This window comes from Gallinula chloropus (genome assembly GCF_964237585.1).
Source record: "Gallinula chloropus genome assembly, chromosome: Z".
NCBI classification, from domain to species: domain Eukaryota; kingdom Metazoa; phylum Chordata; class Aves; order Gruiformes; family Rallidae; genus Gallinula; species Gallinula chloropus.
In genome coordinates, this window is record NC_140089.1 from 18,925,398 (window position 1) to 18,941,488 (window position 16,091).

At 44.7% G+C, this 16,091-nt stretch overlaps 1 protein-coding gene across 1 annotated transcript in view; it reads right to left on the minus strand.

Annotated features, from left to right (window-relative positions):
* Nucleotides 1–10,302: 10,302 nt before the first annotated feature.
* Nucleotides 10,303–16,091, minus strand: part of DGKQ (diacylglycerol kinase theta) — a gene marked incomplete at its 5' end in the record, with an annotated part of 90,962 nt that continues 85,173 nt past the window's right edge. Inside the window, 4 exons of the mRNA XM_084277955.1 lie at nt 10,303–10,525; nt 12,319–12,471; nt 14,192–14,303; nt 15,849–15,995. Of these exons, the coding sequence (XP_084134081.1) occupies nt 10,427–10,525; nt 12,319–12,471; nt 14,192–14,303; nt 15,849–15,995 (511 nt within the window). The 3' untranslated portion in view covers nt 10,303–10,426. The remainder of the gene's footprint in view (nt 10,526–12,318; nt 12,472–14,191; nt 14,304–15,848; nt 15,996–16,091) is intronic.

Consider the following 16,091-nt stretch of genomic DNA (forward strand, 5'->3'; position numbering starts at 1 on the left):
GAACTTCCTGTGCTCCAACTTGCAGCCATTGCCCCTTGTCCTGTCTCCACAGACCACTGAAAAGGGGCTGGCCAATTCCCCCTGCATCCCGTCTAAGATATTTATAAACACTAATTAGGTCCCCCCTAAGTCTTCTTTTCTTGAGACTAAACAGTCCCAGTTCACTCAGCCTTTGCTCAGAGGGGAGATGCTCCAGGCCCCTAATCATCTTCATAGCCCTTCTCTGGACTCTCTCCAGGAGATCCCTGTCTTTTTTACACCAGGGAGCCCAGAACTGGACACAATACTCCAGGTGGGGCCTGACCAGGGCAGAGCAGAGGGGGAGGATCACCTCCTTCGACCTGCTGGCCACAGTCCTCCTGATGCACCCCAGGATCCCATTGGCTCTCTCAGCCACCAGGGCACACTGCTGGCTCATGGCCAACCTGTCATCAACCAGGACCCCCAGGTCCTTCTCCACAGAGCTCTTCTCCAGCAGGTCATCTCCCAGCCTGTACTGATACAGTGGGTTATTCCTCCCCAGGTGCAAGACTTTACACTTGCTCTTTTTGAATTTCATTAGGTTTCTCCTTGCCCAGCTCTCCAGCCTGTTACTCTACTTTATTGTGAGTCAGTTATTTGTCTGAGGTAGTTTTATAGCTTAGTGGTACTTCAGAGTGTATTTGTCCAACTGGCAACTAAATCCACTTGGAAGTCAAACCAGGGAGTTTCATCGTGACTAAACCGACCGCCTTTGCTGTTCTCAGACACCCGTTCCCCATGGTGGAGCCAGGGCACAGCCAGACTGCAGGGCACAGCCCTGCACGGGCAGGAAGGGAGGGACTGCCAGAAATCATCCACCCTGCCTGCGAAAAAGGTCCTGGCTGCTCTCCCAGCTCAGAGGACGGCATGGGTAAAGCTGGCTGGCAGATCACCATCGCAACAGGCAGAGCATCCCGGCATCTTGGCAGCACTGGAGTTCCTGTCTGTACATTGAACTGTGTGTTAACCCTGCAGGGAAGCCTGTGGAACTCTGAAATGGCAGGTAATTCCCCCGGTACCTTTTCTGCTCGAAGTCCACTTCAGGTGCACTCCATGCACTTACACATGGGGTGAAATGGATACACAAACACCCTCTTGTCCCCCAGATTCCTCCAACTGCGAATTTCTGGGTCATCTGGAGCCCCAGCTAGGAAGCTCACATTGCTTCCAGGCTTGGGTAAGGGTTTTGAGGCACGCAGACAGGGCTGAGGCTGTGTCTTTACCCGAAGCAGCTTTACAAGAAGCATGTGCCTGCTGGCTGCCTCCAGTGGGCACACTGGGGTGTCACATCCAGAGCTTCGAGATGCTGGATGTGATGCAAGTGTCTCTAGCAGTGCTCTGCTGAGGAGGATCACAGTTTAATCACTGGCTGCTTCTTCACATTTACTGAGGAATTACATCATGCCCTCTTTCTTTTTCAGGACTATGTAAGAGGATGAAATCTTTTGGTCATGTCTCCTGAACAATGACATTCTTCTAGCCCTCTGCATGCTGCTGGCCCACAAAAGTGTATCACACGGACCCCCCTGCAGCATTTGGAAGGGCTTCACCACATTTAGCACCCAGAGATTTCCCACATCCTCCAGGTAGATGTGTTTTACCCACTGGACAGCCAGGCTGGCTCCTGTGATTGCATATTTGAAATAGGTGGTGGGTTGGAATGTGTGAAAGTGGAAAAGAAGGAGCGTGTTTTAGTGTGCCACACCTCTAGGACCTGAAGATGTGTGAATAGAAATTCTACTTCGGTTTTTTGCAGTTAACAGAGAAAGGGCAACTTTTTTTCATCTTTAAGGCAAACTAGAGACTTGAAGCTTGGTTAAATCATGAACACTTCAGGTTTGGGGTTGTGTTGGGTTTTCTTTGGGGTTTTTTTGTTTGCTAATTTTGTTTTGGGTTGGTTTCTTTTTTTCCTCTCCATGAAGGTATTTCCTTTTGTTCCCTCTCCTTTCTCAGAACAGTAGTCCTGAATGAGATTTTCTATATATGTTTTTTAAAATGTGGTTGCTGCTTCAGAACTTGCTGACTTGCAGCACAGCAAGGTATGATAGGTCTATCCTGAGATGGTAGGGCAAAAATAATCTCTCCCCTGTTGAGCAGAGTTGAGAGAAACAGTTGCTCCACGGCAGAAGCAAGGTTACTGCAGTAGGGACACGCTACATGGAGGTCTCAAGCTGGTAAGACCCCATCAGCCATAAAAAGCAGGCCAGGAGCTGATGGCTCTTGAGCTCCAAGGAAGCGAGGGCTGTCCACCCACAGAGGGACAGAGTTTCCACGTGGGCTCTGCTCCCTGGACGGCCTTTCCTTTCACAACTGACCCCCTCCAAGCCAAGGTCTGGGGGGTCTGGTCCTTGCCCTGGCCAAGGGCAATGGGGCTACACATGGCTGTTCCTCACAGCCTGAAGGCGCAGGGTCATGAGTTTCTAGATGCATGTGAGCAGGGCAAACAACTGTACGAAACTGCCTTGGAAAATCTGGACCACTGATAAAGTAACTCACAAACCAAAATGTGTAACACACTATGGTGTTATCACAGAAGGATTTCCCTAGTTACAGTAAGTGCTACCCACAGAAATAAGGGTTCTCAAAGCGCTTACATGTTGCAGGGGTCAAACTTGGTGGGTAGGTGTCATCTCAGAAACGAAAGCCTACAAACTAACCCTGCTACCACAGTGCCACCCTCCCTCCTCGGAGCACAACTCCATCTCACACAGCAAGGCTACAGAACACCTGTAAAAGTAGTGCCCAGCTGAAACAAAAACTATGTCTCTCTCTGCATAAGTGTATTTCACTATTTTTAAAGCATAGCTACTCAACAAACATTCAGGGTAGAAGAGATGTTGTATTTTTCACAGACAGTTTCTAGTTGCAGATCTCTAGATACTTAGAATACAGAATTTCAAATCAGTGCAAAAAGTACAATCAAACACAAAACACATATTGCAAAATATATACAGAATTGTTCTAAGAACATAACCCAAGGACAAACAGCTGTTTAAATAGGAAAGTCCATCTTTTATAAATTACTTTTCTTTTTAAAACCAATTAGTACACTAGGCTTGTTACTTGTAGACCAGTTACCACAGCATGGTGATTCGCAAGGCAGACATTGAGAATGAAGTTATGTCATTATAAGCCTGTTTCTGAGACCAATCTACAAGTAAACGTGTGGTAATGCATTACTGGCTTGAGGCACGTGATGGGGAAAGACCTTTCAACCACTCCAGTGCTTAGGTGGTTTGGTTTTTTCTGAGACTTATTAGGCAGATGCACAAAGAATAAGCACGAGACAATAACTGTTCAGTGGTCAGCTTACATTAGCTTGTTGGGCCAAGATGATTTATTACCATGGTATTTGAACATTCACAAGAAATGCAGTAAAGACATCTTAAGAGTATCTTGATACTGAAACAGCATTCATAAAACCACTTCAAGTTGGATGATCTAAATAACCAGAGGTGAAAAACAGTTATTCAAGCAATAGTTAAGCAGTAGTTCGAGAAGAGTTAAGACGTCATGGGTGGTTCATAAGTAGGACGGACACTGATACCTGTGGCAAATTACAAACTCTGTGAAGCTTTGCATTCAAAGCAGAGATGCTCCCTTCCAACAATCAGAACTCGCAGCTTCAAGGTATCAATTGCTACTATCTACATCATTGCTAATTAAACTATCCTAAGAGTAACTTGCTTTTGGCATGTTCAAAAAGCTCAAGTTATACAACTATTGCTATGCTACAGATCCCCAGAATCTTGCTTTAGAATAGCAGTGAAGGCTTTATAAGCACCTAAAATGACACAATAAATACTCAGTAATTCATCAAGCACCTCTTGCTACTCTGTTTGGCAAGATCAGCAGCACAAAGAAAGGGGCCACGGTGGGACACGCTGTTACCGGTGACACAGGCACCTGTCGATTTGCACCCTCCTTCCTTCTGAAAGCAAAAGGACTAACGTGTGGCACGGCCTGTGGAGGGTAAAAGAGGACTCTGTGCCAGAGTCACCAGACCTGTAACATTCCTGCAGTCAAGCACAAGGACAAGCTCTGTGTGCCTTAACCTGTGGTGATTTGTATGGGGAAAAAGTTCTGTCTTCTACACCTGTTGTGTACATTAGGAGCTGCTGCCAGAGGTGTAACACGGGATGCATACAATATAAATGATGCCACATCTGAAATCAAGTCATCTCCTAAGTAACAGGCTTGAGCTGTGCACGGTGACGTGCTGAATGGGCCTGTTGCTATGACAGCTCAGAGATAACTACACCAGTAACAGTGCCCTGATAAACATACTTTGCCTCGGGATACATCTTGAATATCTACACACATTTATTTCAAGACTTTAGACCAACTTTTTTTCCTACACAACACTGATCTGTTTATAAAACTTTCTCATAAAATATCTTCACAAAAAATAAAGTCAATCTTTCGGAAAACATGTTCAGTACAACACCTGTATCAGCAGAAATCCTCTTCTACGAGTCCATGGCAGGAGAGCTGTAACCCACACTCCCATCTCTCCAAAGGGATGTAACCAGGCATCCAAACCAGAAGGCAACTGCTTCATTAACTGTCATGGGGAGTGGAAGCTATGCTCCCAAAACATGGGAAGAGTGCACTACTTAAACTGACGTGTGGGTTTACAATCAATAGTCACTGTCCTGTAAACATTGAAACTGGTGGTCTAACTGCAGGTTACGATTAGTATTATGCGTTAGTTTAACTGCACTCCACACATACTATGGCTATGCTGTTAAAAATACCAAACATTAAATAGCAAAAGGAATGAAGGCTTTGAGCTGGATCTCTTCTACAAGACAAGTGTCAGATCAGTAAATACTGACAGTATAAATAAAACTCTAACATTACTCCTATGCATTACAAAACGAGTCTAATAAACCTACATCTTAGAATAGCAGCCAATTTGTAGTTGTTCAAAAATATATATGAAAATTCAGTAAGTCAGCTATAAATACATACTGCAATGGGACGAAGATACCATCCCTCGTTCCCAAGCAGGCTTTCAAGGAGAACACAGTATTGCAGATGGGTGGGGATCAAGGAATGCTGCAGTCAGAGAAGCTCCTAAACAGTTGCATTCTACAAACTTGTTTTCATCGTTACCTGAAAGTGCATCTTTGTAGAAATCATCCCCATATTTAGAAAAAAAAAACAACAAACATTGCAATTTTGCCACACTCTAAGCCTATCTAACCTGCGTTTTCTGTTAAGTGCAAAAAGTATATGAAGTGATACATGCACTGGTGCATATACAATCAAAGCCTGAAAAATGAAGCAGCACTGTCACCATGAATCCAAGGTAGTTCAGTAGTTGTTGAGTCTTTTGACTGAGTTTAAAAAAGCATCCGAAACGTTATGCACTCAGTCCCATGCCTGGACTTGGCTGGCCCTGTGTGGAGCCAGGAGTTGGACTCGATGAGCCTTATGGGTCCCTCCCAACTCACGATGCTCCACGATTCCAGCCTGGTAGCCAGAGCGCTGCTTTACAGCGGGGCCGCCCCTCCCCAGCTCTCCACACACATTCACTGCTGCATACCCGTGCCTTTGTTACCAGTTTCAGTGTCAAGGCTGGCCCCAAAGGGCAGGAAGGCTGGGCAGCAAGGAGAAGAATGCAGAGTTACTGTGAAGGCTGTTGGGAAGAGAAGCAGAGGCACAGACTAACAGGACACCTGCTGCCCGGTCTCTCACACCCCAGTTCAGCGCTGGAGCATGGACCGGTGGCTGTGCCACACAGGGCACCCCTGGTCACACAGTATGTCATAAAAATACCTATGCAGCTAAGTCTGTGGTGTTTTCACACACAGTCTTACATGCAGTAAGTCCTTTTTAAGTGTCACAACAGCTCCTCTTACCTTCTCCTCCCACAAAATGAGACTTTACTTGATAATGACACATTTTAATGCCAACAGAGTGCTGCAGAGTAATGTGCACATCAGTGCTTAGCAATTCCAAACAGATGATGCTATTTGGTCTCAGAAGAAATGCAACCTGCACAATACTTATAAGAGGATAACTGTGAGGATTAACAAACAGTTGTCTGTAATAGTTCATTTCGTTCCTTATTTAAGTCTTGCAGTGGACTACACTATAGCTTCTTCTAGTTTTTAAAATGCTACGATAGCCATTGATTTTAGACATATACACACATAAATAGTATCTAGAAAGAGGTCAAACTGTTCACACCCAGAGACTGTACTCTGAACACAGTTGTGCTTTCACTATATTGCCATCATGTCTTGTTGGAAAGCACAGGTCCATTAGAAATACATGTCGGGAACCTCAGTGGGACCAGCAAGAAAATGAGCTCTGCCTCCTGTCCAGAACTGGTGAGGGAAAGATCCAGAAGCAAGTGCTGTCAGAACTGCAACACAGCAAAAGCTGTACAAGTAGGCACTGTGAAAGGAAGTACAGTAAGGCCTGCTTTTAAAGGCTGTGTGCCTATGGATGTACACACGTGGATGTACATACACATATACACACATATAAACAAGCAAAAGGTTTTTGGCAAAATAACACAGTTCTATTTGAAGAGCTATGCAAGGAAAATACCAGCAATTTAAACTAAAGGTGTAGAAGCTGTGGGGAGAAACCAGCAAATTTTCTGAAGTAGCACCTGTATTTCAGGGATGAGCTTTGGAATTTTGGTTCTCCCAATCCAAGACAGAGGTAATGTGTTTACCTGTCAGAACAGGTTTTAACCAGCTCCCCACCTTCTCTTGTCTGCAACAGTGGGAGGTTTGAAATGCACCATGATTTTCAGGACCCTTCTCTCCCCATGGTGGCAAAGCCTAGGAGGACACCAGCGAAGGGCAGGAGAGATGCTAGCTGTGCTGTAGGTGCTGGACACGGTTAGTAGCAGGGCAGTAGAGAGGAGGAGTGTGCTCAGGATAGCAACCAGCTTGTATCTCCTCCCTGCCTATAGATTATGGATCCTGGTCCAGTGTCCCTGTTACTGACTAACACCTGTCTTGACAGAACTGAGCCTCTTCCCAGCACTTTTGTTACTGCATTATTTAATGCAGATTTGGCTGTGTGACCAGTAGGTTTCCTCACACAATCTTACTCAGACTCGGTGCCAAGAATCATTTATCAGCCCACTATTATGTAAATTGTACTGCACTGCACTGTTTTATACCATAGAAAGGCTAAGTCAAAATGTTTTGTAGTAATTACAAGGAGTTATCTTCTCTCTTCAAGGAAGTCTTACATACTATGAAGAAAATACTAGACATTCTTAGATACTATGTGTAACAAAACATTTAAAAAAAAAAGGTTCTCGATATACTGGCCTTCACAGTACCTGCAACTGAAACAACAGAGCAGCTAAATAGAGAGTTTCTCCTTTGAAAAGCTTTACAGGACCAAGGCATCTGTCTTCAAAGCATACTAAATCATTTAATAATACAGAGACACCTTAAATGCAAAGTGTGTTTTTCTTAAGACATATTTTCAGATATTTCATATGAGTGTGGAAGTCATCTGTTCAAACAACATGTGGGAGTCAGTTTCTAGAAAAAACAAAGAGAGAAGGAAAAGAAAAAAGAAAGGCCTGTCCTCTACCAGGATCCCCTCTAGCAGTTGTGAGGAGAACAGTCACACTTGCACGTCCCCTAGCTACTACAGCTGAGGCAGGCTCATACCACATTCCAGGGCTGGAAAATCCCCATGGAAGGATATGCCACAGAGTGGGGCCCTCTGATTAAAATACTGTGGCTCAAGAGTTTCATGTTCTTTCAGATAATGGACACTGAGCAACAGGGAGAGACATCCAGGCCCTTAGTGAGCCAAGAACATGGAACACTGTCAGTTGCATTCTGTGTGATGATGTAGGTCTGGAAAAAAAGCAAGACAGGTTTATTTACTTGGGCCATAGAAGACTGACAGTACCAGCAAACCTAAAGCTCACGTTTTCTGTAACAAAAGTCGTTTTCTCCTCCATTAATGAGTCAGCAGTTGGAGAGAAGACCATGCATTCTTTCTGCTGCCCTGGGGACACACAAGCAGTTTCTCTGGCTTTCTGGACAATCATAAGCAGCAATCAATTGGTGTCTATTTGTGAGCTTCATTCTGAGAGGGCATACCCTGAAATACACCCCACCACCCTTCCTGCTGGTAATGCTGGTACCAGGATGCCAGAGGAGCTCCAGCTGCTCCTTCATGCCCGGGTTCTGAAGCAGAGACAACCAACAAAGTGTTTAATGATCAGGAGATGGGGATTTAAGCTCTGTACTATCCACACTATCTCCTTCATAGCGTGAGTCAAGTTTGTGTGCTGAATAATAAGGTGAGTGGTAGCCTACGTGATAGTGCCTGAAGAACATCCTTAAAATTAAATAACAAGGTAAATAATTAATACCAGGCTTCACTGCAGACCATGTCAGTCACTTCTCCAAATGTGTCACTACCAGAACAGTAGGAACAGAAGGAATCATGGGGCAGGAAGGAGAGGCTGCAGGCAGCTGCCTTTTTCACATGGCTGTTTTGTCCTGGTTTGTAACTTTAGCTCTATTGCTCTTTCGCTGTATATGACTGTGTTGCAGCACCCACCTGCACACCCCCACCCACACTGTGACTGGGAAGTAGAAAGCAAGCTGATCATGTGTTGCTGAAGCTGGCACAGTGCTCAGGGTACAGACTGATCGACAGCTGTCTCGGCACATCACCAGCTCCAACAAAGAACACCTTTTCCATATTTCAGAGTTACACTGAAATCCCCTGAGGCAGCTGCAGGGGTTTTTCTAGACACTCTGACAAGAGGAATGCTGGAAAAGCTGTCACTTGAGTGGTCAGTTCATGCCATCAACAGCTGCACTTGTTAAGACTGCAGTGGTAAGTGGGCTCTGGCCAACACAGCTTACGCAGCAGATACCTACAAGTGGCAAAGCAAGGCAGTTCCCCTGCACCCCAACTGGCTCAAAGGGCCCCACATGTGTGATGTTCATTAGAAGTGAAAGGTTCAGGTCACCAGAGAACCAGAGTGAGCTGAGAGCAGTAGAGATGTGAGTGAAGACCACAACTATGGCCACTGGCAGCTGGTGTGTGTAGACTCACGCTGTGAAGGAGATGCTGTGGAGCTTCATGCCTGCTCTCGCGTCAGCCTCTAGCTGGAAGCTGTAGCAGTAGGGGATCCCCACATTTTCAGCAGCTGGGTAAGCAGAGAGGTGATCTCTGTCTCACAGGAGCTGCGGAGAATCTGCTTTGGAAGAGCATGTGCTCATCCAGTTGAGCAGACACACACCATGGGCCCACACCTGGAAACAACACTCACCAAGCACTTGAAAAGCTGACCAGGTGAGTGAGTTTCCACAACTATCATGTTCCCAGTTATCCCAAGCCCACAGCATTGTTACATGTGCACTACAGACTTGGATACCCTGTAAGGCTGTCAGTGAAGCTACGCTGTACTTCAGCTCTAACACACGCATGTGCTAACTTACTTCAGTGAATAGTAAATGATGGTGCTTTCACTGGGATTAGTGATGATTCTTTTAGTCTTCGAGCTTGCCAGTAAATAGCAGCCCAACTGTGACAAACTAATGGAAATGAAACAGCACAAGTAAAGAAGAGTCTGGTGTCAAAGGCAATGGTTTCAGTGACAGTGAAAAAAATCAGTATAATGTAATACTGCCTTGAATAATTTTGTTCCTTTCGTCCACTAGCTGCTGAAATTCATATGCCTGTTACAATGGGCTTTGGCTAAATAATACAGGAGAAACTGAGCTGCAGTTGAAAACTCACCCTACAAGCTGTTTCCCCTTCATTCATACTGTCTCAATACTGTTGTAGTAAACCCTTTGAAATATTCTGACTCAACTGTTCTAGTACATTCTCTCTTCACAGTGCACAGGGCTCCTTTTATAGAAGTCATCTCTCCTGTGTTTTGTATTTTTCTCTTTACGGTAGTACTGTTTCAGCTGTGCTATTTGGACTGATCCAAAGAGTTCATATCTTTGCCTTTTTTTGCTTGGGAGGCTACTGCGAGCATTAAAGGAACACATTTTCATTTATGGAACAATGCACCAAAATTTATCGATGGAATGCTTTTCTTTAGGAAAAATCTGGGAGGAGGGGAAGAGTCTTTGTGAACGCAGATGCACAAATCCCAGCACCTTGGAATCTCTGGCCTCAGTTTCTATATACATGAAAGGCTGGGAAATGGCTTATGGAAAAGCAACCCAAAGTAAACATTCTAGATGAGCCAAGTAGTACAGAACAGTTATTTGTAACAATGAGGCACTATCTCTGAAAGACGAAGTAGAACCCAGTACCAATGCAATGAAAGGCACACTGATAAGCAACCCTCTTCACCAGTTGTCTGCAGTCGGTTTGCTGACCCATTGTGGTATCTACAGCAGGCTGTGCTGCAGCACTTCTGAGCACAGGACTCCACTTAGCGTCCTCCTTCAGAAACCGGCATGCTATCCACTCTCATCTCTTTCAGGCTTCCAGTTTTTTTCTGTTTCTGCTTGGATTTTTTCAACATATGGACCTGAAATGGAAAGTTTTAAAAGAAACTGAGTATTAAAATATCTGTAGACACCCATAAGCAAATCTAAGGGAAGTTGTGTATATAAATGTTCTTCTGTTGCATTTCCAACAATCTGAAGCAGGTATCCTTACAGAGCTATGGGATTAACTGTTTTTAAAAAATATATATGCATGTGCATGTGTATTGATGTATAAGGATATGTAAGTGCGTGCATATATGTATTCATGTACACGTATATTTATACCTCCATATATACAGATAACACTACTAGCCAGTAACCTGATAGACAGAAAAATTCCTCACTGGAAGGACAAGTTAGGTTCATTCTCCTTGTGGTTTTTTTACCCTTTTTCTCAGGAAAAGAAAAAAGTTTAGCATACTACAAAGCATCTAAGGTACGACTCTCTTTTTCATCCATTTTTCCACTTGTCGTGGTTTCACCCCGGCTGAGAGCCGAGATCCACACAGCTGCCTGCTCCTTAAAGGAAAAGAGCAGGGGAAGGTGGAGGGGGTGGGGGGCAGAATGGGGGGCAGGTGTGAGGCAAGGGAAGAGAAAAAGAAGGGGCAAATAACAACCTCAAGCCTAGAAACCAAAAGGCCCATGGGTTGGGATAAGGGTAGTTTACTAAAATAGCAGAAAGATAAAATATAACAATACTGACAGGACTTTAGAGCAAAAAATATATGAAGCTGTTGATACACAATGCAGTTCCTGACTGAACCACACAGCTCAGGCCGTGCCACCCAGAGCCGTCCCGAAACCCAACTGGAACCCCCCGAAAACCGTGCCTCCCGGAGCCGCCCCTGCTCCTCCTCCCATCAGCCCCCCTTTATCCTGGGCAGGACGTAATTGGCATGGAATACTCTCTTTGGCCAGTTTGGGTCACCTGTCCTGGCTTTGCCCCTCCTTTCTCACGAATAGAGAAATACGAAGAGCTGAGAAAGTCCTTGACCCTCTGACAGCAACTAAAACCATCAGGGTGTTATCAGCACTGCTTTCATTTTAACTCCCAAACACAGTATTCCAGCCGCTTCCATCCAGAAGTTAACTCCATCCTGACCAAAACCAGGACACCACTGCAAGGGCCATTGTTCTGGCAGCCCTCTTGGTAAGGCTACATACTCTCCAAGACTGCCCTTAGGAACAAATTTCTGATAATTAAAAAGGCATCCTTAAGGGTAGTGGAAAACATGTAGATTGGTGTACACCTGTGACAACTGCTTCAAAATGTTTATTTCTTAGTTCCAATGCCAGTAGAGAAGTTACATTCTTCAGTGGCTGATGCTCTTTTCCTTCTACATATACATTGAGAGAGAGCAAGGAAACCCAGCACTGATACTCTAAAGTTGGGGGTTTTTTTATTTATTTCAGACTCTCCTCCCTCCATTATTCAGCTTTGTTCTTTTGCTGCTCTCTGACAGACCTTCCCTCTGCCACCATTGGCAGAAGAATGCTTCCTACCTTACACACTGTGGGACTGCTGTGGCTCTGATAACTGTGATCCAATTCAGGACAAGTAACATTGCCCGGAGATCACAATACAGGGAAAAAAAAGTAAGTCACTAGGCTGAGGCTTGGGGACCTTTTTTTTAAACACAAGCCTCATCTGAACCAGTGGAGAAGGCCCTCTAACAGCCTCTGTAGAAACTACGTTCCTAACCAGCAGTCACCACACTGTGCGAGTTCACGCTTTCGAAGTTACTCATCAGACCACAACTGATGAGCAAGATAACACAATAATACACACTGAAGAAACACAGTAATCTTGCTAAGGTGAATCCACAGCCAGTACCTTCGGTCCTGCAGCAGAAATAATAATCTGGCCAGGGGCCTGAATCCAGGGTTCTCCATCAACCTGAACTGGAATTGGCTTTAGCAGTGTTACACGAAAATAGGAGCCTTGGGCTATGCGGATTCCTGATCGAAAACCACCTTGGACTTGACCCTGTTAGGGAACAGAAGCCAGGATATCAATCACCCCAGTAACCAAGTAGCAGAAATACTACCTGCACTTAAACTAGGTGGTCAGAATTTTATTCTCAGCTGACACTTTGAGTTTTGAGTAAAAGAACTGATTAGGCAAAACCTGCACAGGATGCTCTTACTGACACAGCATTAATTATGTAAGTTAGCTCATGAAGAACAACTCAGAGCCCTGCAGGTGCCAGAGGCAGAGTAATTTACACTGTGAAGGCATATGCACACTGATGTTGGCCAAGAAACATGTAGACAGGGGTCTCCCTTGCTTTTACTTCCCCATTCCATAACCTAGTAAACACATTTTCAGAACACCTGACTACACGCACAGACTTTGGCAACATGTGAAACTCAAAAGTCTAAAAATACATTATCAAACGTAGAGAGAACTTAGCCAAACAAGTCCTTACACACTCAACTACATATACATATACTCAACTACAAGTATGCAGCTGATTGTAAAAAGTGAAGCAAAGTGAACTGTGCTGCTACTCATTCTCTCTGGAAATGTGAGAGCTACCAAATACGGGAGTAAAAACCTTAAAGACAACAAAACCAGAGCATGGGCCTGTTAACATTCATTTTCTAGAGCAACAGGTGCACTTCTTGTTGCTTGAAACTTCACAAAGATTTAAAAGATCTCTACCATACCACTTCTTCTAATGGCTTGTTTTGCCTTGGTCTTCCTTAAAAGATCTAAATTACAAATGTTGGCCAACACAGAAGACCGAGCTGCACAAAGAACTTTTCAGCACCCACATTTCCATTTTTGGTGGTTGTATGGCTTAGTTGTCTGGTTACCTGACCACATATGCTTTTTTGGCATCACATTTTTTAAGACAGTGAAAGAAAGATGAAGACAAAAATAACTTGCTGTCCCACAGGCCTGTGCTGCCAACACAAGGCCACGGCAAAAAGATGCCATACATGAAAAAATGGAAGTTGCACAAACTGAGTCATAATACCCTCTGCAGAACTGGCAGACCATCTGCTTCATGTAGCGTTCTGATGAAGAGCAGCCAGCATCAGAGTCTCAGAGACAGGTGCTGGAAAGCCTGTGGCAGGTAATTATAAAGCCACCTGTACAGGAGGAATCTCTGCCCCGATTGTGATAAGGTATGACAAGATTTTTCACAAATACACTATATAAGAGTAGGTGTTTTTGTAATATTAAAATAGAATCTTGTATTCATCCCATTAACTGTTTGGTTTTGACATCGTGATGCCTGTTAGGAGGTATGCACTGCCCCATGCTTGTTTAACAAGTTCTTCACACCCCTATTACTTCTTCTTATCCAACCACAGGTTTCTTCAGTTTCCATTCCATCTGTAGGTTCTGCCAGACTATGGCACAGGGATGTCTGGGCAGGCCAACACAGGCCAGTGTCCATAAGTGGGCACGTCAGCTGCAGCCGAACTCCCGACACCTGAACACTTTGTTCACAGGCAGCCTGCACTGCTCAGGGGTGATGCTTATGGCTAAAACCCTTTCTGTGGGACACAACAAGTACCTGAACAAATGATGGTATAACCTCAACACAGAGGCATACTTAATTGGACTATGCACTTGCAGTGCACTGTTTGTTACAAAAAGATGCCACCCCCCCAAACAATCAACACCTCCCAAAAAACCCCACTGGTCTGAGAAAATGTGAGTTTCCCCTGTTCTTACGGAGATGTCAACTTACCATGTGAACAACGCCAGTCACACCAACAACTTCCAGCAGGCCATCATCGATGCGTGGCTTCTCAAAGCGATTATCACTCTCAGACCCCCACAGATCAGCTCCAGACCCCCAGCTACATAGAGAGAACACCACAGTGACTGTCCATGGACCTGCTGTCTGCCACAGAGCACCCTGCTAGGGGTGTTGGGTTCCTCAGACTTCAGACACTGCTCCCCACCAGCTTGAGGAGACAACACAGCTTTCCTGCAGTGTTAAAGCAGGGAGTCTTTCCTAAATTTGAAAGACCTCTGACCAGATCTTCAGGAGTGAAAGAAGGGGGTAAGGTAAGTGGATTTGAAAGAAGGTAAGAAGAGTAGGTAAGAAGAAAGCAACTCCACAGAGTTCGAGTTTCGTACACTAACCCTTAACTTCCAAGACTTGGGAACTTAACAGATACCTTACTGGTCTTGACAGGCTGCTGAGGAGAAACTAAAGCTAAAACAAGTATTCAGTATTTATTTGCATACTTGGCCAAACTCACTGTAGTTCCAGAGATATTCCTTGACTTCAATCCTCTGAAATGCTTCTGAAGATTTAACTGTGCTGCTTTTTGTGTAGTGCTGACCTTCCTTACTCAAGTCATGTGCCTATTGTTTTAGTGCATTGACTGCTCAGTACTAATTGTGATCTTTTCTCCTCCACAGTTCTCATGTGCAACACACACTTGTGTGCAAGTGCACGTGTCTACATCTAAGAATATTTATTTGCATTAAAAACTGAAACCTTTTCAGATCAAACTGGGAAGATACAGGTGTATTTTGAGGTAAAAGTGTATGTGGAAAAGAAGTCGTATGGCAGCACTGATTTCCTGCTGGTTTTGTGCAAACAGAAAACCTCCACCAGCAGCACAGCTACGGAAGGCCAGATTTCCTGCAGATTTGCCTGCCTTCCTTCCACAGCAGTAACTCCAGCTCCCTGCAGGCATCAGGGCAGCTCCTGCAGCCCCACAAAAGGTACCTGAACTGTGGGTTTTCCACAGCTGTCAGGACAGCATCAGTGACTCCAGACTGACCAGCTGGCTATAGGACCCGGGGAGTGTTGGGTAACTGAATCCTTGCTGGCCTTCACTGCAGGAACTGCTGAGGCACTTGGTCTCTAGGCCAGACAGGCCAGGCAGCATTTGCAAGTTGATCATCTCTCATCCTTTAACAAGTTACGGTGAAATCTGGTGCACCATTCAGTTTGGGGGAAAGGGGACGGGGAGTAGCAGTGGTGGACAGAAGCCACAAGCCTACAATTGCGCTGAAACAGTCACCTTTTACTAGAAAACTGCTCCCAATGAAATCTGAAGGCCTTTGGGTGAGGAAGTAATTCCAAATTACTGTTAGGTCACAGAAGAAATAGCAAATGTACGGGGGGTTGCACAGGGAAAACAAGGCAGTAGCACATTTATGTGGAGTCAGAAAAAAATGTCAGAATATTAAGAGTGAGCTCCTGAGGCACAGCTGCAAGGCCAGTGAGTTGGTCAATAATCAAAAATACCCAGTAGCAGCCATCTGTTAATGTAGACCATTTAACATTTTATCTAACCATCTGACTTAATGCTCAAACACCAAACAGCATTTCCACATGTGCAGCCAGATATGCATCCACACAGGACCCTTCCTCTCCTTTTTACCTGGGTATGTTAATAAAAATGAGTCCTTCTATACTTGGCAACTCCACCTCATGCTGGTCCACTTGAAGCTTTATGTCTTTGTGAAGATTTCTGGTATGACTTATCTTCTGCAGCCCAACTTTCACGTAAACTCCTTTGTTGTGAAACCTAGGAGCAGACAAGCAGCAGGTAAGGCCCACAGCACTCTTCCTTGTACATGCACCACTGCTGTCCTCTAGCAGGTATGGTTAAAGAGTGTTTCAA